General features: G+C 38.7%; 1 protein-coding gene across 1 annotated transcript in view; it reads left to right on the forward strand.

Annotated features, from left to right (window-relative positions):
* Positions 1-24,745, forward strand: part of SEPTIN9 (septin 9) — a 335,206-nt gene that overhangs the window by 18,253 nt on the left and 292,208 nt on the right. Inside the window, exon 2 of the mRNA XM_072645129.1 lies at positions 18,274-18,324. Coding sequence (XP_072501230.1) covers positions 18,274-18,324 — 51 coding nt within the window. The remainder of the gene's footprint in view (positions 1-18,273; positions 18,325-24,745) is intronic.

The following is a 24,745-nucleotide window of genomic DNA, read 5'->3' on the forward strand; positions in this document are numbered from 1 at the left end:
GGGGAGGTGTTAGGGTTAGTTCTGTAGATCTCAGAATCATCTGCATAAATTTCCAGTGAACTCAATCAGCAGCATGGTTTCATAATGATTCTCCAGTTCCATTCAGCAGCTTATGAATAGGAATGAAAGTAGTAGATGCAGCAAGTAATCTAAGGGTAGGGACATGATTCTCAATTTGCATAAGGGGATAAGGGATTTGAGTTTGGATGACATTGTGCCATTCAACTGATTCATCAAGGGGTCAGAATAGGGATGGGGAAAAGAATGTGTACTAAGTGTAGATGTGATAGGCTTGAAAAGAATGAGGATCAGAGGGATGGGAGATCATAGTTAGGATGAAGTATAGGATAGATAAAGGAATTTTGGAGTTCATGAACATGGAAGTGGCGCTGTTGTGGGTGATGCAATGTCAAGGGTATGACCATCTCAGAATAGGTCATCAGAAATGAATAATTTGAGGACCTGGAAAGTTCCATCCTCTAGAATCTTGGTTGGTTATTTGTTCCTATAGTGTTGTTAGTTCCTGGTTCTCTGCATCACTTCTTGCAAGTATTTCCAGTTTTCTCTGAAACTATCTCTTCACTTTTTGTAATAATATTCAGATGTCATAATTTATCCAACTATTTCCCAAATTGATGTATACCCCCCTTATATTCTAGTTCTTTGTTCATAGAAAAAGTGCTGCTATAAGTATTTCTGTACATAAAGGTCTTTTTTCCTCTTTCTTTAATCTCTTTGAGATATAGACCTAGGGGTGGGATCAGTGGGTCAAAGGTTATGCAAGGTTTGATAAGTTTTGGGGCATAGTTTCAAATTGCTTCCCAGAATAGCAGGACAAGTTTACAGCTCTTTTAACAATTCATTAATATGTTTGTTTTCCCACTGCCTCTCCAATATTTGTCAGTTTCCTTTTTTGTCATCTTTGGCCATATGATGGATAGTGAGGTGAACCTTAAAGTTGCTTTCATTTCCATTTCTCTAAATATTAGTGATTTGGAGAATTTTTTCATATGGGTATTGATAACTTAGATTTTATTCTTAGAAAACGTCCTGTTCATAACCTTTAACCATTTATCAATTGGAAAATAGTTCTTATTCTTATAAATTTGAATCACCTTCTTATATGTTCAAGGGATATATTTCCTCATAAATTAATAGAAGTGTGTAATTGCTTTCTTTACTTAATCAATTAGTTCTGAGCCTCAACCCTTGTGTAGTACAAACCATAGAAATCTTTTCTTCTCTTTCCTTTTTCAATATAAATCCTTGGTCTTGAACAGACATCAGTGTTACTGACTATATAATTTATTAACAATAATAGATAGACTGGTCATGGTGGCACACATCTGTAATCCCTGCTCCTGGGGAAGCTGAAGATGGTGGATTCACCAAGCTTGTGAATTCTGAGCTTCAGTAGAGCCAAAGGTTGTCTGAATTCTTAAGTTCATTACCAATATGGTGAGCTGCCAGGAAGAAGTGGGTCACCAGGCAGCCTAAGAAGAGGAGAACCAGCCCACATTGGAAACTGCAGTTCAAACCTTCCTTCCTGATCAACAGTAGGCCCATTTGTGAATAGCAGCCACACTTCCAGAGTAGGAAAGATAGGGAATACTACATCATCATCATCATCATCATCATCATCATCATCATCATCATCATCATCACACTACCAATAATAATAACAATAGATGACAATAACAATGAAAGATTTTACCAGTTTGTCAACTGTGGGAAAGTCACAGCTACATCACCTTTAACCATATACTGTAACTTCTTATTCCTCCACAGACACAGGAAGCTTAGTTTGGGAACTCAGCTTTCATCTCAAGATGGCTTATCTACAGAATGAGTTAAACTCTTTCTCTCAAAGTGTCTCTTTAATTTCTTTCTCCTTGATTGTCAACTTAGTCTATCAGGAAAAGTTCTTTTAACCCTTTCAATACTTCATACAGTTTTGCTCCAGCTATGGCAACTACTTCTCTTCAGATGACAAACTTGTCTTTTCCAAGATTCTACTCTCTCTGAAGCACCTGCCCCTCCCAGCTTGATCTATCTATTTATTTATTTATTTTGCTTTTCTGTTTAGAGGGGTCATCCCCAACTACTTTTTAAAGAGGCCTATTCATTGAATGGGCATTACCTCACTTTAAATGAGCACCTGAAAAGGCCTTAGCCAAGGCCATTGCATCCTGGGCCATCTCCAGTCATCCTGATGAATACCTGGTCACTTGATCCAGATGGTTCAGGAGGAGAAAGTGAGGCTGGTGACCTGCACAGCCCTCCCTCACTCAAAACAAAGTCAAGTGTAAGTCATGTCATCATTTCTCTGATGTCATGGTCCTCTTCAAAAATGAAGGATGAATACAATTCTCCCTTATGAGCTCTCTGGAGCTCATAGATTGGACAACAGGTCCCCTCCCACCTAGCACAGAGTGAATATAATTACTAAATAGTAACTATTTCTCTTTTACCCAGGAACGCTGAGGATCTTCCCCTCCCAGTTTGATTTTTTTGTTATTTTATTTATTTGTTAATATTAAGAGTGGCCATCCCTTGGAATAATTAATGAAGATCAGTAGGAAGATAGATTTTTTTTTTCTATAAAGGGATTTTATTCAATTCTATTTTTATTAAACCTAAGGATTTATTATGTACTTAATATATTTTGTTAGGCACTGAACATGAAAAAATGACAACAATTCTAGTTTGCCAAGTGTACAATATGTTAAAGCCATAAGATATAGCTATAACACAAGTCCTTAGAATCCAGAATGTCATAAGAGGTCCAAGTAGCCTATTCATTGAATGGGTGTATCTCACTCAAAGTGAGAATCTGATAAGACCTTAGCCTAAATGGCCAGGGTCCCATATTGCATCCTGGGCCATCTCCAGTCTTCCTGTGAGGCTGGTGACCTTGCACAGCCCTCCCTCCCTCAAATCAAAGTCAGCTGCAAGTCATGTCATCATCTTGATGTCATGGTCCTTTTCAAGAACGAATGATAAACACAACAATTCTTTCTTTAAAATATAGTAACAATATCCATGCTGGGGAAGTGGGAGTATCTTGAGGTTGGTGTTGCATATATGGAGTATATACCTATTTGTACATACTGTCTCTTGCAACAGAATGTAAGTTCCCTGAGGTCCAGGACCATTTTCACTTTTGCCTTTGTATCCTCAGCACTTAGAACAATGACTGCCTAGCACGTAATAGGTGATAATCAATTCTTGTTTATGGATCATCCTTTGCCACTTTTTCCGTGAAACTTTTTTTGATCTTTCCACTAGTCTCTTTTCTTATATAACCTTACATTAACTTTTCTTTGTACTTGTTGAATTCTCCCAGTAGAATGAAAACATGAGGGTAGGGTTTTTCTATTTGAAGCCACAGTGTCTAGTTTATCCACTTTTATCTACTAGGCACAGAAGAAATGCTTCTTGTATTGAATGCATGTCCAGTGCATTGGGAAAACCTTTGATTTGGAAACAGGAAAACACAGGTTCCAAACAAAGCTTAGACACAGATTTTCTTCCTCTAATATAAAAATAATATTAGAATACTTTTCAGAGTCTTGAAGAAAGTGTTCTGCAAGTCTTAAAACACTATAGAAGTGTACATTCTCTATTATTGTTATATTATTATTAAATAATAAGAGATTTGGTTCAATAGCTAGAATTATGAGCCTCTTGGCAGGATTAAGAAGTTGGCCTATGTTCTTAAAACCTTGGTTGGTGAACTGTTGAAGTCTCAATACCGCTAGAGTCAAAAGCTGAAGCTGAGGAAATACGTCTTATCTTAAGATAAGGCAAAATTACTTTCTATCCTCTTACCTAGCTTTTGGAGATAAGCCTGGAATTTCTCTATCTGCTTCCACCTGAAAATCCTTGTGTTTGTTCCAGATTGGGTTGCAACTTTTAAAAGCAGACCTTAGTCCATAGAGAAGAGTTGTCGGTGATGACCTAAGGAGGGAGCCAGAGGCAGGCATGATCCAGGAGATAGTGGTCTATTCAAAGGGCAGTGTTTCTCCCTCTGCCAATTCTTTGCCTTTGACAACCACCTGAATGACAAGAATCTTGTAATTAACTTTACAAAAATTATTAAAATACATATAATAGAGTCCTGTTCTTGAGTCTCATCATAGTATGAAGGTGATCCTGGTTTCTGAAAAGGTTTGCTGGTGGAGCAGAATATGGTAGGCCCTCCCAAGCTAAAGACTGATCACCAGGTAGAAATATTTTCAGGTCACACTCAAAGATATATGCTAAGTCATTTTGTATCAGTGGAGGGAGCATCGAACATTCTCATCCTCCCAATTTTCATTTTCACTAGAAAATCAGAAGAGATGTACCTATGTCACCATCCTATGAATTGTTTCATTCCTTCTCTGTAGGACGGGTGAGATTTTGAAATAATTAATGAAGATCAGTAGGAAGATAGATTTTTTTCTATAAAGGGATTCTATTCAATTATATTTTTATTAAACCTAAGGGTTTATTATGTACTTCATCTATTTTTTTAGGCACTGAAGCTATAAACATGAAAAAATAACAACAGTTCTAGTTTGCCAGGTATACAATGTGTTAAAGGGATAAGATATAGCTATGATACAAGTCCTTAGAATCCAGAATGTCATAAGATGTCAAAAAATATAAGGATCACTTGTAGCAGGGGGAAGAGAGAGATTAGAGTGGGCTTCCTGGAGGTAGCAGCATGTTAGTTAAAATCGTGTTGATGGAGTGGTCTTAATGAATCCCTGAGTGATTCTTTTTTGTTGTATTTTCAGTTATGTCTGACTCTTCAAGAAGCCATTTGAGGTTTTCTTGGCAAAGATATGGGAGTGGTTTGCCATTTCCTTCTCCAGCTCATGTTACTGATGAGGAAATGGAAGCAAACAGGGTTAAGTGATTGACTGGTTCAGGGTCATACAGCAAATAAGTGTCCAAGGCCAGACATAACTCAGGAAGATGAGTCTAACACTTTATCCACTATTCCCCCAGCTGCCCTGAGTTACTCTGCCCAGATATTTTATAGCATTCTCTTCTAGACCTTGGGACCTCCTTCTGCCTGGTAGTAGAGATGACATGGTATACTAGAATTACCATGGTCTTTTAATCAGAAATCATATATTTAAATTACCAAGCCAACTCTTACTAGCTCTGTGATTCTAGGCAAGTCATTTGAATTTCTGTTTCCTCATTTGTAAAAGGGTTATAATGAATACTTACTTATTTCGAAGGGTAAGATCAATGAGATAAATCTTAAAGAGATGTATAAATGTGAGCCAACGGTGGATTGGACATTAGCCATACCTCTCCCTCCACTCTCTTTTCTTTACCCCTCAATGATATTTTTCCTCCATAATAAAATAACACATACATATTTTTATATTTTTTGAGGGGGCAAACCAGGATCAGTGATTTTTATCAACGTGAGGGAATTCATAGTGTAAAAACTCCTTCTATGGATGCAGATTGACACCTCTGTTTTTTAAGGATTGCCTGGTCCATTAAGATATTAAGTGACTTCCCTATGATCACATGGTTCCCATATGGTCACATGGCTAGTGTATATCAAGTCTTCTTGACTCCAAGGCTAACTATGCCATGCTACTTCACAATTATAATTGATATTATAATATTGTGTTTGTTCAGTTGTTTTTCACTTGTGTCTGACTCTTCATGACCCCATTTAGGATTTTCTTGGTGAAGATATTAGAGAGGTTTGTCATTTTCTTCTCCAGCTCATTTTTATAGATGAGGAAACCGAGGCAAATAGGGTTAAGTGAATTGCCTAGGATCACACAGCTAGTAAGTGTGTGAGGCTAGATTTAAACTCCTGAAGATGAGTCTTCCTTATTCTAAGCCACCGTACCACCTAGCTGCCTGATATTATTATATATCTATAATTATATATATATTTTCAGAGCACTTGCCTCACAGCTACCTTGTAGGTAGTTAAATAGTTTTATATACATTTAAAATGATTTCAATTTAAATTAACATGTTATTTTGACATTTATTAACAAGATTAAGTATTCAGAGATATGAACAAGAACAAAAGATACAAAATGCAAATAAAACAAAAAACTAGTTAAAACTGATTATACTAGTAGGTGCAGAAATCTGTTATTTTACCAGTTGTTATGAGACAAAAATTGTATGTATTAATTTTTAAAAGTAGTAACAATGTTGTCCCTTGTATGTAACGTGAATTTTATTAGTATTAGCATTTATTTTTATCTTCGTAGAAGACACTGTCATTCCCATTTGATAGAAGTGGAAATTGGAACCTACTGAGGTAAAACTGGTTCATAGTCAAGACATGAGTTAGAGCTAGAAGATAATTTATAGGTCATCTGGTCCAAATCCTTTATTTTGCATCTCACTGTGGTAGCACAGGGTGTTGCTAAGCTGCTGTGGAGGGCTGGTTACTACTCACTGGCTCCCAGCCTTGGGTGATTTTCAGGCCCTTCCTTGATTCCTCCCTTTGGGAGTGGCTTTCTTTGTAGCCACTCCTTTAACTCTTTCCCCCTAGAGGATTTGTTTTTCCTTTCCATGAAAATTGCTCTGGCAAAGAAAGATAGATGGCTCAGTTTAAAGAAATCTATTTTTTCTGTCAGCCTTTTTCTGTCCCATCTATTGCATCTCAGCTGCATTTGAATATGGAAAGTAGATCCGTAATGCAATGGTTAACCACATTTATCTTCATTAAGATAGCTCTAAAAACAAAAGGGAGAAAGAAAGCAAAGAAACTCTGAGGGATTTGGAAAACAAACACACCTCTCCCTTGAAAGGAAAGAGAAAAAGGAAGGGAGGGTGGTAAGGCTTCACCAGCTCTATTCCCAGCTGTTTGTGCAGTTTCAGCAAATTCAGTGTCTGGTCTGTATCTCAGGTGCTGGGTTCAATCCCACAGTCTCTGTAAATTGGTGCTGGGGAATCTCATGGTTATTTCTTTCTTTTCCATGGTTACCCAAGATATGCCAATTCTTACAGCCTGTTACTGGCGCTTTAGCTCTTCTCCTAGTGACTTTAAGTGAATCATTGACCTAATTGTCCTGTGGTCAGTTAGTTGTCTAGCTCTCATGCCATTGGCCCCACCTTAGGGCCCTGGGTTTCATCTTCTGTATATTCAGGGACTGTTCCTGCAAAGAAATGACTGTGTCACTGGAACTGGGCCCAGTGTCTCAACCACAGGGTATCTTACCACAGAGGTTTTTTTCTTTTTTTTAATTTAATGCCAAGAGGGGTAGGAACTGAAGGCAGGCTGCCTATGAGTATGAGTTGGAAGAACATTTTCTCTCCAGAGCAACCAGTTGTTCCCATTCTCCTTGGCTATTGAGCCAGAGAATTGATTTTTTTTTTTTTGTAGTTTGGGTTTAGGTCTAGGATTTTAATTAAGAAAAAATTTTTTTTGTTACTTTGAACTTGACAAACATCAAGAAACATGAATATTTTGTTAGACAAAGAACAGAAAAATGGGATTGTATGTGAAACTGTCTCTATTACCTATAGTTTGTCTTTTGACAATAAATTCCAAATAGTTCCAAATGTTTGTTGCTTATCTGTGTCTCCCTCCAACTTTCCCTCTGTTCTCTTCTGTGTTCTTATCCTTTGTATTTCTATCTTTCATCATTATTCTTTTTTCCTTTTAAACATTTTCTGATTGTAGAACTGTTTCCAGTTGCTCAAATATATTTTTACCTCTCTAAGTTTCTCAACTTCTATTTTCAGAGTTTCTATTCAACTCTGATCTTTTACAAGTCTAGGGTATTACATTTCATGACAATTTTTATTCTGAACTCAAACACACACGCACACACACAAATGAGCATTTCCCTATAGACAAAAGAATAGTAAAAGGATTGTATATGAAACCGAGTCTCTATTTCATGCTATTTGTTTTTTAAAATTTATATAATTAAATATACATATGTATACATATATACAATAAATTCCATCCATTCCTTTCAAAACTGTCCTGTTTGTCTATTCTTCCTTCTGGCCCTCTTGCTGTTCTTTTCTCTTTAAAAAATTTTTTAAATCTTAAAAAAATAAATTTTTCTCTCTCGGCATTAGTATTGCCAACTCCCTTTGGCTCCTACCTCCTCTGAACCAAGTAAAAACAGTGGTGGATAAACACTTGTAACAAATTAGCACACTCAAACAAAACAAAGTTCCACAGTGGCTGTGCCTAAAAATATATTTCTCTTTCTGTACTTTGAGTCCATTACCTCTCTGGCTGGCGGTAGATAACATGCCTCATCATAGGTCCTTTGGATACTTTTGATCAGAGGTCTTGAAGTCATTGAGAGTTGTTTTCTTTAAAATGTTGTCATCATACAACTTGTTCTCCTGGTTCTGCCCACTTACTTTGGTATCAGTCTATACTGTCTAGGGTTTTCTGAAATAATCTCTTTAATTGATTCGTACAGCACAATAATATTCCGTTACACATTCATATACCACAGTTTGCCATTCTCTAACTGATTAGAATCCAGCTCTTTGCATTTCTTTCTCTCTCCCCCTCACTTTGGATTAAAAAAATTTCCTTCAGCACCAGAAAATCTGCTTTGTTTATCACTATTTTCTGTATTATACTCTCTCTTAAACACTGCCCCACTCCCAATTACACTTATTTCCTTATTGAGTTTAATGTCTAAAAAAAACCCAACATTAACATCTTTTTATACCATACTGCTTTTGTGTGTGCCCAACCCTATTTAGCCCTTTCAGGTAAAATTGAGGTTTATCTGATGCTTGTTTCTCCCATCCCTTCCTCCATGCTTCTATATTTTTCTTCTAGTATTTCTTGCAACCTCATAGCTTTCCATTTGGTTTATCCTAATTAACTGGAAGTCCATTCCTTGAATAAGGTTTGCTACTTTTTGTCCTAAGCTCCTTATTCTCTTTCCATTTTTTTCTGAAGAACGTTTTTCTGTCTCTTTCTTCATTTCTTTTTGATATTCAAGAAGTCCAAGGCAAATATATTTTATTCCCCTTGAGTCTCTGCTCATGATTTTTAGAGTTATTCCTACTTTTAGGGGATACTCCAGATCTCTCTATTTTTTTTTTTTTTTTACAGATAGGCATCTTTTATTTTTTACTCATCACTCCAGCATTAATTTTGAATTTACTTTTTGTGCCAGGGCTAAGCTCATTAACTTGCTGCATTTTTGTGTAGGATGGTCTTTCCCTATTTAGAGTAGTCCAGGGTCTCCTGGGTTCCTGTCCTGACCTCCACCTTTTAGTGTTAGGTTTCCCTGGATCTTTGAGGTTCTCAGTGATGGATTGTTAGGACCCTCTATAGAATTTCAGGCCATTTCCCAGAGGTCCCAGGATCCATATTTTAGGTCTATGAATATGTTGGGACTTTTTGACTATCTGGGACTTTCTGTTTACCCTGAGGCTTTCTCAGGGGAGCCCTCTGTCTTTTCTCTTTATGATGATCCTATTGGGAAGGTTCCAGATTTGCCCACACAGGAAACCCCTTTTCCTATTGCCTGTGGGCCTCTGAATGACTTTTTCTGCAATTCTGGAGAAGACATCACTTACTATAGTTTGTTGTTGATCATTATTCTGTGGAGTGCAAAGAGGGTGTTTGAGGAGGACTAGTGCCTCTGGTGTGAGAGCTTGCCAAGATCTTTTCAGGACTGCTCATCCATGTTTGTTGTCCACCTTTACTCTTACCTGTGGCTCCAAGAAGCTATAGTATGCTTAGTGATCATACCCCAGTAAATTGTCTTACCAGATGGGCTAAGCCAGGGTAAGCATAACTGACAGCCCTCAAACCTGGTGGGTTACAGGGATGTTTACCCAGGCATGTGAAGACTTCCTCCAGTGGAATGGATGGATGAAAATAATATGAATCAATGGCCATGAAGCCAGCTGAAGCAGGTGCTGTGGAGTCCTTAAAGCGTGGTCAGACTTTGAAGTTGCCAAGGTCATCCACTGCATCCTGAGTCATCACCAATTATTTTGACTTTTGTCATGCTACTTTTACTTTGATGACTCAGGAAGAATGAATGAAGCTGATGACTTTGTGCAACTCTCATTTAAAGAAAATTCACACGCAAGTCAAGATGTCACCCATGATGATGAACAAAAACTACAACATCTGGTGCAAAGTTTAGATTTTTCCTTTGGGAACCAGGTGGTCTTGATCTGTGTTCAAGCTGTCATCCTTGCCTCCAGCTCCTCTAATTTGTTATAACCTCTTCTATTTAGGTCCTGTATCCATTTGGAGTTTGTTGTGGTTTGTGATGTGAGGTGATAGTCAAAAATTAATTTCTTTCAGACTGTTTTCCACTTTGCCAAGTAGTTAGATGCTTGGGGCTGATCCAACTCTGTTATTATGTACCTAATATGTTCTATGGATCTTATTTTCTCTTCCTCAACCAACACCAAATGGTTTTGATATTTCTGCTTTGTAGCATAGTTTGAGATTTGGTACTGCTAAGCACTGTTTATTTCTCCTTTTTAAAAAAATTTTTCCTTGAGACCCTCTAGAGGATTTTTGTTGTTGTTTCTTTGGAAGTGACTTGTTTCAGATGAAAAATTTCTGTGTGAAGAGTGGAAGAGCTTTGTTGGAATTGTGGGATGGGAAAGAGCTTTTCTGTCTATTGCTTCTTTCCTCATGGAAATGCTAGTTTTTCTACATTTCAGTTGCACCATCTACAAAATGGGATCAAGGAAGAGGAATGAAATTGGTCCCCCTTTGTATCTACTGAAAAAAAAGTGCTGGAGGAATACAAAGACTGCCTTGGTATTGCTAGGGAAACAGTGACAGCAAAACATCCCTCTTAACCTGTCTGTTGCGAGCAAATAAAACTTCTCCCATGTTGCCACTTCACCAAGTCTGGTTGTTGGCTAAGGGGAATAATAACTGTGTATGCTCCACCTCCCATTCCTACCCCCAAATCCCTTAGGCTATCCCTGAGGTCTAAGGAAGAAGTAGTCTCTTGAGGGCAAAGACCCATCTCATTGCTTCAGAAGAGATTGAAATAACCAGGGCCACTCCTCTCTGGGTTGCTGAAAGGAGAAAAGAGACAGTAAGTGGGAGGTCTTTGTTTCCAGTTTATGTTGTTTTCTTCTTGATTAGGAGGGGCCAGATGAGGGCCTGCAGATGCACAAATTCGAGCCAAAATCTTGTGTTTCAGTACACTCAAAAGCAACCCGCAGCTGCTGTGAGAATAGTCAGGGAGGTTATGCACATAACCTACCCTGCCCCTCCTTGCTGCTGAGAGTTGGCCTCAAGGGATAGAGCTTCTTCTGACTATAAGTAATACCAGCTTAGTAACCTTCCCACCACGACCATGGGTTCTGTTTTTCCTGGCTTTAAGAAGTAATAAAATCTTGGGGAGAGACAATTTAACTGTCACCTGGAGAGAGTTAACTTTCATAATTAGATAGGCTTTGTGAGGCACACAGAGAACAGACTAAAAGAACTTTCCTGAGAAACTGAATGAGTCAGCTGCCATCTTTGAGAAAGACTGAAGAGATAATTTTGAGAGAAGTGGCCATAATACTTAACCTGGGGAGAAGATATGGTGAAGAGAAATCCTGAGAAACTGTTTTGCCATCCTGATAAACTGTTACTAGTGGCCATCATGGACGCTAAAGTTGAAGTTGATGGCTAGAGGTGACTCTAGCTGTGAGCTTTCTCAAAGATTGTTCCAATGCATAAATCTGTCTTTGTGTTATTTGTTTCACTCTTCATAAATTGTAGAATCAATAACAGTGATAAACTTTGCCTGAGATTTCATACTGAGAGATGAGCAAAGGCTCATAAAAGATTTCTCTACCTTATTTATAACCAGGGATGAAGGGGTAATTGGTTAATTAATTAGATTGTACATTTCTGTCACTTTATGAGGAAAGACCAGAATATAACCTTTAATTGCCTTCAAGTGAAGGATTACAATTAATAAAAAACATAAGTAATAGAGGAGGGTAACCATCCTCCAATTAGACTGAATGTGATACCATATCTCTAAAATCCATAGAGCCCTGGGCTTGGAATAAGGAGGACTCGTCTTCCTGAGTTCAAATCCAGCCTCAGGCACTTACTGGTCATATGACCCTGAGCAAGTCACTTAACTCTGTTTACCTCTGTGAAATGAACTGGAGAAGGAAATGGCAAAACACTCTAGTGTCTTTGCCAAGAAACCCCCAAAATGGGATCTTGGAGAGTCAGGCACAACTGAACCATTCCTTCCCCCATGCTTTTGCACAAACTGACTCTCCATACTGGAATGTAATAACAATAATGGTAATAATTCTAGTAATGATAATAATAGGAAAAGCAGGATTAGTACTTGGAGCATCAGTCCCACATTACCTGCCACCTGGGCCTACTGGCACCAGGTCATGTCTTACCCTTTTGAGAAGCCTTTCCTCACTTTATAGGTATGGGTACTCTTATCTCAAATTATCATGTATCTGTACATTTACCTATTTATGTACAATGTAAACTCTAGAGGCAGTTAGTGCTTTGCAGTTAGTGTAGTAGGATCTTAATAAATATTTGGACTGCACTGGGCTGGATATATAGTCAATAACAGAGAATTCACTGCACTTTGGTTGAATGAGCCAGTGGTTTACTGTTGGCTACCTACCTGTCTCCTTTTCTCTATAGATGACTTGTAGAGGGTAGGGACTGTTACTGACTGAAATGATCTAAAAGAAAGAATAGGTATGAGAAGAAATGAGTGAGGAAATTAGGCTTGCCTTGTATTCAGTAATATACAGACACAGCCCTGGTTGTGCCAAATTGTAGACTATCATGGTTCCTGCATCCATTGTTTGGTGTGTGTCACCCATGCTTTACTCATCCCAGACAGACAGGGGACTTCCCTACTGTGGTAGATTTCCCCATAACTTGAGTCTTTACTGACTTGTTTTGGTATTTAGAAGTCACAGGAGTATTTTGCCCATAGAGCAAAAAGGGACCTTAGAGAAAGCATCTAATCCAAATTCTTCATTATACAGATGAGAAAACTGAGGCTTAGAGGGGTGAGGGGACTTGTCCAAAATTAAACATAAAGAAAGTGTCAGAGGACATGGCTATACCTTAAGACCAGGTTCTCTGATTCCATAACTAGTGCTTTTTATACAATATTATTCTTTCCTTCCAACTTCATTTCTTCTGCTGGCATTTTGCGCCTTTGGCACTATATTCAGGACCCAGCAGGGTTGGGCTCTGCTTTGTTCTTTGTGTTTCTTGTTCTCTGTGTAGACTGGATTGATAACACGTAAGGTAAGGGAACTTCCAGTTTGTGACCCAGAGTCAAATGACCTAACTCCAGATATTTTGGCAGTAAGTTGGTACAGCCTATTCTAAATTTGTACTTATTTTAGGCAGCCACAATTATCCTGTTCTTGTTGGACTTAGCACTGTAGGAAATCTCCTTTCATTCCTCATGTTTAGACTTGCCTGCCATAAGCCAACCAAAAGTCCCAGCCAAAGGCTGCATGTGTATGTGTGTGCCCGCGTGCGTGAGTTTGCATGATGCCATGTGCGTATGATCTTAATCTTTCCTGCTCAGTTACTCTTTCCTGTTTTAACAGCAGGGAGAGAACAACTTATTCCCTACCCTGAAAGCCCATTTTGGCACTGTACCAGCCTAACGATAATGGATAGAACACAGGACCTGGAGTCAATAAGACCTGGTTTCAAATCCTGCCTTAGACACTTATTAGCTATATGACCCTACGTAAGTTACTTAACCTCTCTCAGACCTAGAGTAACTGAATTCATTATCTTTCCCCCAAATCCTCCCTTCTTAATTTTCATATTACTCTTGGGGCACCTCTATCATTCTAGTTAACTTAGGTGTCATCCTCCTTACTCTCACTCTGATTCCAATCTAGCCAAGATTTTCATTTCTACCTTCTGAACAGCTCTCCAATAATCCTCTTCTCATCTGATACTGCTACCACCCTGAGGTCTGCTTTAGGCCCTCATCACCTCCCTGCCTGTAGTCTCTCCATCCATCCTCTAACTCTGCTGTTAAATTCATCTTCTTAAATTGAGAGTCTGGCCATGTCACACACACCCCTTTCAAATCAACTCCAGTGGTTCTTTATTGCTTCCAGAAATAAATATAAAATCCTATTGGGTATTCAACATCCTTCATAACCCAACCTCCTCCTACCTTTCCAGTCTTCTTACACCTTCCTAGCCCTGACACACTCTGCTTTCCACTGATGCTGTCTTCTTTCTGTTCCTCAGAAAAACGCTTCTCCTGAATCTGAGCATTTTCTTTGGGTGTCCTCACCTAGAATTCTCTTCATCCTTATCTCAAATTTCTTTCCTCTCCAGATTCCTTGAAGTTCCAGTTTAAATCCCACCTTTTATGAGGATTCCCCATAATGCTAGTGCTTTCCCTCTTTTGATTATCTTTAATTTATCTTGTCTATGTCTTGTTTGTACATGGTTGTTTTCATATGATCTCCCATTAGATTGTAAGCTCCTTAATGGCCAGGCTTTTTTGTTTGTTTGTTTTCTGTTTGATTTTTGTCTTTCTTGGTATCCCAGGGATACAAAGCACAGACTTAGCACTGTGTCTGGCATATAATTGACTCTGAATAAGTGTTTGTCAACTGACTGGTTAGCTGATAAACAGGATGATATATATAAAGTGCTTTGCAAGCCTTAAAATGCTATATAAATGCCAGCGGTTGTTATTATTAGTCAAGTCCCCATAGGAGTGGATTGGTGTTATGAACTGAGTTTGGCTTTAGCAGGTCCCTTGGTAGTTTAAGTCTGAAAGTGGAATGAAATGAGATATTGAAATTCATCTAACATTTGACAAAAGGAAGTTTACTTAGTCATAGCAAGAGAAAGATATTCAGAGGAAGGAAAGGATGCACATTCAGATTAAAGCCTTGATTCAGCTGAATATAGCTTCACTATGTCATTCTTACTTCTGTTCTGTTGTCACAAGCTGGAGGTCAAGGGTCTAGTCCTTCATGTCCTTGCTGTCCTTAACCTTCATTCTCCTGCCTCCCCCAGTAAAATCTTGAAGACAGTTTCAATGTCTTTTAATTTGCCTGGTGGAGGGGTATGTGTGTTTAAAACATTACTCCTTTCGTTGGTCAGCAAGTACCTCCTCACATGGTACAAGCCATTTACCCAGTCACTGAGAAAGTTAATCCCTTCATCTTTGAAGCCCCTCCCCTAGGCAGCTCTGTGGGGTTACTCAGCTGAAACTGGCCAGTTTAGACCTAGTGAGTGCAAACTGGCTACTTTAGTCCGTCATAACTACAGTATAGCTCTAGAACATGCTTCACGGTCACATTCCATCATCTAAACTGTCTTGCCATTTGACTGCTGCTTCACACAAATCCCTTTCCTTTCCTTTTGCTTCCTCTTTTCTTCTGGGCACAGCCACCAAACCTACCCAACTAGTGCTTCTGGAAAGAATATGTCAGTTGGTGGCTTTTATGCATCACTATCCTGTGATTCTTTAGACCAAAATTACCTTCCCTGGTCACCATTCATACACAGGTTGTCCCAAAAGTCTTAGGACAGTTTTTTTAAGTGTTGTCTTCCTCTGTTAAACTAGAGACTTTTTGAGGATTGGGGTTATCTCTCTTTTTATATTTGTATATAGAAAGCGCTTAATAAAATATCTTTGATTCATTCATTCTTGCAGCTGAAATCTAGGTGAGTTAATTGTTCCTATTGTAATATAAGCTCCTTCAGTGCAGGGACTATCTTGCTTTTCGAACTGTATTGCTAATACTCAGCCCAGTGTTTTGCCACACTGGATATGTTTACTAAATGCTATTTCATTTATTCATTCCACTTAGGATCAGGACTAGGATAGTCAGGGTAAGGGTCCAGTGGGTAGAGGACCAAGATATAAAGCCTATAGTTTGGACAATGACTGAGTTATGAGTTTTTCAAGTTCTGGAAGGAAACTTTTCCTCATGAAATGAACTAGCTACTCAATATATGCAATTGCTACAATAATGTAAATGAGGAGATCATCCAAAGGCAGTAGAATTCTGAACAGCAGAAAAACCAGTGAAGATCCAGGAGAGATAATGACATATCACTCCTTTCTCATGGCAGAGAGGTGAGGAACTATTGGATAGAAGATAGTGTATGCATGGTCTGAGAAGGTTTCTGCTTGGGATATTTTTACTTAAAAGTTTTTTGCTTTGTTTTTGTTTTTTTTGGGGGGTCACAAAGAGTACTGATAGTTTTTGCTTTAAGGAAATTTGCATTATGCAAATTTGCATATGTAAAGAATTCTGGAAGAAATCTGAATTCCACACACAAAACCCCACCACCACCTTTGTTATCTTTACTGCATAGTACTGTGCTCTCTTTCAGTTCCTGCCCCTGAGCTTAGCACTTGGCCTCCTTGTGGTGGTTGTTTGTCTTTCTTTCTTGTAGAGGACCCTGACCTCAGGGAGGTGACACCATGATATGCAAGTCTGGAATTGGACTTAAGTGAGGGAGGGCTGTGCAAAGTCACCAGCCTCACTTTCTCCTCCAGAGCCATCTGGGTTCAGTGGCAAGATATAGATTGGTCTTTTTAAGCTAAGGTCTTTAACAGGTCTCAGTATGGCCAGTCTGTCTTCTGTCTATTCCCCTGGTACCATGCTCCCTACAGAGATAATTCTCTTCCTCTTACTTCTCTTCCTTTGGCCCCCATGTGTCCTTAGATCATGTGCTAACTCCTTTCTTTCACTGAGCAACCCCTTTCCTGCCTCACTCCCCCCTTTCCTCTCCTTTCCAAGGTCTACAGACAAACTGCTCAGCCATCCACTTATATAAAATGAGAAACAGTGCTATTCGAGCTGGAGTGAAATGGGAAATGACATATAAAGACAAAAGGAATCAAGTAGCAAAAAAGCATTTTGAAAATCAAAATAAGTTGCTCTAGGTTTCTTTACAACAGCAGTCTCCCCTAGAGCATTTAAAACCCGATACTTGCAGTACTCAAATGAGACAGGCAATATGGCATAGTGGGCAGCTTTGGACTTGGAAGGGAGGGGAAGTTTTGAACAGGGAGACCTGTATTTGAATTCTTCCCCATACACTTAATTTACCAACTCTGTAACTCTGAGCCTATATCTTCCTTGCATGGTTTATTAGTGAGACAAATGAGACTAATGTTGACAAAATTAATCTAAAGTCAGCCATATTAATTATTTTGGGGATGTAGGCATTTCCTTCACTGACACATTGCAAACCCTCTCCTCCCACTTCACCTCCTTAGTAAAATATTCTTGAATTGTTATGATCCAAAACCATACTGCTATGTAGCATAGACCAGGCCTGGTGACTGGATTTTAATCTTTTCAGTTTAATAGAACCTGCCAGAGTTTGCACTCTATTGGTAAAGCCTTTGAGACCAGGGCCACTTCCCATCATGAGGAAACCTCAGAAACAGATTTAAGTAGAAGAAAATAATCCGTTTTTCGAGAAATTTGATTTGTGTCCAGCCTTTTCAGAAATATATTTGTGTTCAGACACCTGTGGCCTTCCTGGTCTGGAGACTCCTTGGATACCCTTGGCTTCCCTTTGCCAGTTTCCTAAACCCCAAAGCACCCAGACCCCCATCAGGACATCCAGGCAATAGGAAGCTCCTTCAGCAGAGGCATGTTTCTCTTCTTGGCTTCCCTTTGATTCTTCCTTGAACTCTGCCACCCAGATCCCATGGAACTCATTAACTATAGTCCTGATGAAATGGAAGATCATCAGCCCTTATCATCTGCCTTGCCACTGTGTCTCAGGTTACTCCAGGTCTTACCTTTCCCCCTCTTTATGTCCTCCAGACCACCAGACCCTGCTATCTGACCTGATGATGCATCTTAAGGAATCCTGAGCCTTGCCATTTGTGCCACCAGTTTATCCTTAGACCTTCTGGCTGAACTCAGTTGTCTCCTTGAGTGTGAACTTTTTGAGAGCAAGAACTGTGTTGCTTTTTATTGTTTATATCCCCAGTGCTTGGGGGAGCAGGGCTTGACATGTAGTAAGAACTTAATAAATGCTTTTTCATTAATTCATCTTTCATTCATTTCTTTCTTTCCATCACAGGTTCAATAGATCTTAGAGTTTTGACTCCACACTGATTACAGTTGAATCCCTGAGGTTCCTGGAGTTGATGTGGTCTCTTGATGCTCAGTGGACATCCTTTGGGTTAACCTAGTCTGGATTTATGGCCACTATGGGGGCAAGGGCATCCTCTGTGCATTCATTGTCTACCAGAGGGAATGGGTAGCTTAATCTCTGATGTTTCCTTTTTTTGCCTCTAGGGGTCATGAGGTCCACCAGTCGTAGAAGGCTTGTTGATACATCTGGCCCAGGTAAGATGCCTTTGCAATATTTTCAATCCCAATTAATTTATACCTTCTCTGCTTCAAATCTCACCACTTCAGTCCATCCTCCGCACAGCTGCCAACTGGTTTTCCTAAAGTACAGATCTGACCATATCATTTCTACTCTAATAAACTCTAATGGCCCCTATTATCTCTAGGATAAAATAAATAAACCCCTATGTTTGCTATCACTAGCTCTTTACAACCTGACCCCTTCCGACCTACAAAGTCTTCTTACATATTTTTCCCTTCCGTGCACTTTATCATCTAGCCATACAAACTTGTCATTCTGCAAACAGGATACTTCCAGGTATTGCTCATGCCTAGAATGCCTCTGCCTCTTGGAATCCCCTTTTCCTCCAAAACTAATCCTCTCAGCTGTTTATTCCTTTTTTTTCATATTGTCTGTTGTCTTGGTACATCTCTTCTATATTTTCCATCAGATTGCATCCTTAATTAACCTCATTCTGTTAACTTGTTCCTTCCCTACTCCTTTTTTTTCTCACAAGCTGACTCTCCCCCATCCTTAAAATACAACAAAAACACAAACTTTTCAGTAGATCCTCCCTTAGGTTTTCAAACCTATATCCCCTCCCTTTTTCAGCTGAACTCCTTGAAAAAAGCTGTCTACCCTCTCCCCTTATTCATTCCTCAATCATTTGCAGTCTTGCTTCTGACCTAATCGCTCAACTGAAAATATCCTTTCCAAAGTTGCTAATGATCTTTTCATTGCCGTATATGATGGCTTTTTTCTCAGTCCTCCGCTCTCTCATCCTCTCTGTAGTATTTGGTGCTGCTGACCACCCTCTCATCCTACATAACTCTCTCCTCTGTGGGTTTTCTCTGCTCTTGCCTAGTTTGCTGCCTGACCATTCTTTTTAGGCTTCTTTCCTAGCTTATCATCCATGTCATACCTTTAACTGTGGGTGTTCTCCAGGGTTCTTTCACAGGTCCTCTTCTCTTGTTCTTCTTCTCTGGGATTAGCGCTAATCTTTAAGCAAATACACAGACAAGTCGAATCTATCTCTCCTATCTAGCCCCACTCTTTCCCTGAGCTTTAGTCCTGCATCACCACTTGTCTAGTGGGTGCTTTCAACTTATCATGTCTAAAACATTGTATTTCCTAAATTTCACTATTTCTGTAGAGAGCATCACTATTTTTCTAATCTCCCATGGTTCATTTCCTATTCTTTTTCATTTTATGTCACCAATCATTTGTCAAATCTTGCAGTTTTTAATCACCTCAACATTTCTCACATCTGACACCCCTCTCTCAATCACCAATTTAATTTAGACCTTAATCAATCCTCCATGCTACAGTTATCTCTTCCACATCCTGACTTTCTTCATCATGGCTTTGATATATCATGGGTCTGCATAAGAAATTACATGAGAGTTTTTTGGGGAGTTTTGCTGAAGTTGTAGATGACACAGAAGATGAGAATCTCAGAAATGCATTAAATATATGTTTAGTATTGCATAATATCGGCATATTTTATCTTTTAATACCATGACAACTCAGACTTCTTCTCTGGTACAAAGGGAGGGCCAACAAAATTTTTTGCAGATTTTCCACAATGTGGGGGGGGATAGCACTTCTAACCCCCATGATATGGAAGAGATAACTGTACTGCCAAAGGAATTTTCCTTAATCTCAGATCTGACCACATGGCTACTATACTCAATCAATTCTAGTGGCTTCCTATTAGCTATAGGAAAAATCTAAACTCCTTTATTTGGCTCTTAAAATCTGATTCTATTTGACCTCAAACTATTTTTCCAGACTCATTGTACATGATTCCCCTTTCCAAACTCTGTGATCCAGCCAATTAGACATTTCTCTGTTCCTCATTGTTTTAAAATTATGTCTTGTTCTGGTCCTCCTAACCACCTCTCATCAATGTAGTAAGTAAGTTTATTAGTATCCAATTTAAAGGTAATAAAGGGAAATAAGATTGCAGATAGGGAACCTGGAAGTCCAAAAGATCAAAGGAATATAATTTACACATTATATCATATATTAACTAAAATTTGCATCCTGCTAATATGTGCTGAATCAGGGGAAACCATCTAGGCACTGCTTGTCAAGGTTCTGGTCCTAAATGGCAGAAAAAATCCATACCTCCACAGTTTCAAACCAACAGAAAATCAAAAAAGTGCTGTTGATTTTGAAGTTTTACTGATAACTTTGAGATGATCTGGATATGTCAGTGAACTAACCAGAGGTGGCATTGATAAGAGGTGGTCTGTTTCTCACCCAAACCCTATAAAAATGAGACCTCAAACTCATGCCCCAAGCCTTCTTTCATCTCCATCAGGTCCAAATCTAAGCTATGGTTATGGGAATGATATTCTCTGCCTCTTCCTCTTCCCCACATTGCCAGCCTCCCTTCAACATCTTATTCCCTGATCTGCCCATGTGTCCCTCCCCACTTTTCACTGTTTGGCTCTGTGCCTTATTAAAAGTGTAATTGTGGTTCCATTCCCCTTGTGCCAGTCATGGTCTTTCCTGGTGAGGACCCAAAGAACTGGGCTTGCCTGCTCCCATTTCATAATTTCATAAATTAATTATCAAGGAACTCACATGATACCCCATCTCTTATTTTGTAAGGGCTATTTTAAATACCTGGAATACATTCCCCTTCCCTCTTCCTCATAGAGTACATCTTTTCGTTTAAGGCACAGCTCAAGCATAGTATTCTGTATGAAGCCTTTCCTGATTTCCCTAGATGATAGTACCTTCCTTTCCAAAAACCCTTTTATTTAAATATTTTGTATATAGTTAATCACTTTATATTTTTACCATATATATACCCCCCATATATATATACATATATACACATATACACATATATACATATATGTACTTGTTTCTCCCATTAAAAATCAAGTTCCCTGTCAATGGGAATTGTTTCAGTTTTTTAGACTTCTATCCCCAGGGCCTAGACTAGTGCCTAGCACATAACTGGTGCTTAATAAATACTAGCTGATGGATTGATCTTTTCTCTATACCTATATAAGTACACATCATCTTCCCAATAGAATTCAACCTCTTTGAAGGCAAGAACTGTTTCAATTTGTGTATATCTTCAATACCTGGAGCATGCTTGCTGATTGATTCATTAAACCCAAACAACCACAGCTAATAGACTAATGATAAATAGCCCTGTCTCTTCTAAAATTTGTTCCAGTTTAATATCTTTTGCTCATATGGGCTCATTACCACTTTGAATGAAATACAGGATGTTCTCTGATGCCTGGAGGATTGATGGGTTTTATTGGACAGTAATCAGAGAAGCAGCATCAAATCTGGACCTTATTTGCAACCTCATTTGATGTATTTCTTTTTTTTAATTAATTTGTTTTCAATTTTCTACAATTGCTTCCATATATCTTAGATTTTTTCCCTCTTCTCCCCCCCTCCTCCTTCCCTCCCTGAGACAGCATGTAATCTTATTTAGGTTCTACTCATACATTCTTATTAAATACATTTTCACCTTAGTCATGTTGCACAGAAGAATTAAAATGAATGGGAGAGACCATGAAAAAAACAAACAGCTGAAGACATAAGTCAAGAGAAAATGATCTGCTTCATTCTGCAATCCAATTCCATAGTTTTTTCTCTGGTGTGGAAGATGTTTTGCCTCAAGAGTCCATTGGGAATTTTTTAGGTCCTTGCATTGCTGTGAAGGGCTAAGTCTACCAGAAAAATTCCTCACACGCTGTGGTTGTTGCTGTGTACAAAGTTCTCCTGGTTCTGCTCCTTTCACTCAGCGTCAGTTCATATAAGTCCTTCCAGGCCTCTCTGAAGTCTTCCTGTTCATCATTTCTTATAGCACAATAGTATTCCATTACATTCATATACCACGACTTGTTCATCCATTCCCCAAACGATGGGCATCCCCTTGATTTCCAATTCTTGGCCACCACAAAGAGAGCTGCTATAAATATTTTTGTATATGTGGGACCCTTTCCCATTTTTATGATCTCTTTGGGATACAGTCCTAGAAGTGGTATTGCTGGGTCAAAGGGTGCGCACATTTTTGTAGCCCTTTGGACATAGTTCCAAATTGCTCTCCAGAATGACTCAATCAGCTTACAGCTCCAGCAATAATGAATTAATATTCCAAATCTCCCACATCTTCTCCAGCATTTATCATCTTCCTGTTTTGTCATGTTAGCCAATCTGATAGATGTGATGTGGTTGTTTTGATTTGCATCTCTCTAATCAATAGTGATTTAGAGCATTTTTTCTTATGACTATAGATAGCTTTAATTTCTTCTTCTGAAAACTGCCTGTTTGTATCCTTTGATCATTTGTCAACTAGGGAATGACTTGTATTCTTGTACATTTGACTCAGTTCTCTACACATTTTTAGAAATGAGGCCTTTTATCACAGATACTAGTTGCAAAAATTCTTTCCCAGTTTTCTGCTTCCCTCCTAATCTTGGTTGCTTTGGGTTTGTTTGTGCAAAAACTTTTCAATTTAATGTAATCAGAATTATCCATTTTATATTTCATAATGTTTTCTATCTCTTGTTTGATCAAAAATTTCTCCATTCTTCATAAATCTGACAAATATACTTTCCTTGCTCCCCTAATTATGTATAATATCAGTCTTTATACCTAGATCATGCATCCATTTGGACTTTATTCTTGTGTATGGTGTCAGACATTGGTCTATGCCCAGTTTCCGCCACAGTGTTATTCAGTTTTCCCAGAAAATTTTTGTCAGTGAATTCTTATCCCAGAAGCTATGGTCCTTGGGTTTATCAAACAGTAGATTGCTATATTCATTGACTGCTGTGTCTTGAGTACCTAACTGGTCTATTCCTCTATTTCTTAGCCAGTACCAAGTGGTTTTGATGATTGCTGCGTTACAATACAATTTGAGGTATGGTAGGGCTAGGTCACCTTCCCTAGCATTTCTTTTCATTAGTTCCTTTGATATTCTGGACCTTTTGTTCTTCCAGGTGAATTTTGTTATTATTCTTTCTAGCTCTAGAAAGTAATTATCTGGTAGTTTGATTGATATGGCACTGAATAAGTAAATTAATTTAGGCAGAATTATCATTTTTATTATATTAGCTCAGGCTACCCATGAACAACTGATGTTTTTCCACTCATTTAGATCTGACTTTATTTGTGGGAAAAGTGTTTTGTAATTGTGTTTATATAGTCCCTGGGTTTATTTTGGCAGGTAGACCCCAGATATTTTATATTGTCTACCATAGCTTTAAATGGGATTTCACTTTCTATCTCTTGCTGTTGGGCTTTGTTAGTAATATATAGAAATGCAGACGATATGTGAGGGTTTATTTTGTAACCTGCAACTTTGCCAAAGTTGTTTACTATTTCAAGTAGTTTTTTACTTGATTCCCCATTTGATGTATTTCCCATTCACCTGAGAATGCCAAATGTCTGATCTTCACCTTATGAAAGTTATAGTAATACTCCTGTAGATCTTCTCTAGTACACTTCATCCAATGAGCACCAAATGCTTCCATTGGCATTGTTTAACTTAAACTCGCAAGTGGTTGTAGAGACATGGAAGTTTGTAAGACAATCTTATGTCCATTTTTTAGTTAATAAAACTGAGACACCGAAAGGTTAGTTTGACCCAGGATCCTCTAGATCAAGGGTAGGAACAAAACCAGGACTGTGGCCTTGACTTTTTGATGATTTTAAAGTAGTAATTTTCTTTAGTGTAGGAGTTCTTAATCCACAGATGCTATGGATAGATTTCTGGGATAGATTTGAAAAGGGAAAAGAAATGACATCTTTATTTCAATATAATTGATTTCCTTTGTAAATCCTATGTGTTTTATTTTATGCATTCTGAAGCTTCATCAAACTGCCACATATGCTTTATATACACATAAAGGGTTAAGAACCTTTGTAGGATAAGAAACTTAGCATACTCTTTCTGTGGGCTGGCCTGGGTCCTGCAGACAGTATATCTAGACAGCCCCTTCATGTTGGAGGTGAGGCACTAATAACAGGCCTCATGTTCTTCCCTCCCTTATCTTTCTTTGCCTGACTGAGGGTCTGGAGCATAGGACAAGCAGCTCCTCTCAGGATTGGTGTGACTTGTCCATTCTGTCTCAGAGGGAAAAGTCTGTGTTCTGCTGCTGTTGGGTGATAACTGCTTTAGAAAGCCTTATAAATGAAAGCATGAAATGTCCTAGCTGCTTCCCCCTGAGATGTTGCCCTGTCAATGGTCCCAGTTCTGCACTGTCAGCATTTTGTGGCAAACTGGCCGTAGCTTGTCTTGGAAGCCTAAGGCATAATTTCCCAAAGTATGAAGCTCTAACCCAGCGATCTGGGTTTCACCGTGGGGACTACTTGCTGACAGCATGAAATCCTCTTTGGTTTCTGTGTGGGCTCTCTGGGTGCCCCTCCAGCAGA

Source organism: Notamacropus eugenii, chromosome 2 (genome assembly GCF_028372415.1).
Source record: "Notamacropus eugenii isolate mMacEug1 chromosome 2, mMacEug1.pri_v2, whole genome shotgun sequence".
NCBI classification, from domain to species: Eukaryota; Metazoa; Chordata; class Mammalia; order Diprotodontia; family Macropodidae; genus Notamacropus; species Notamacropus eugenii.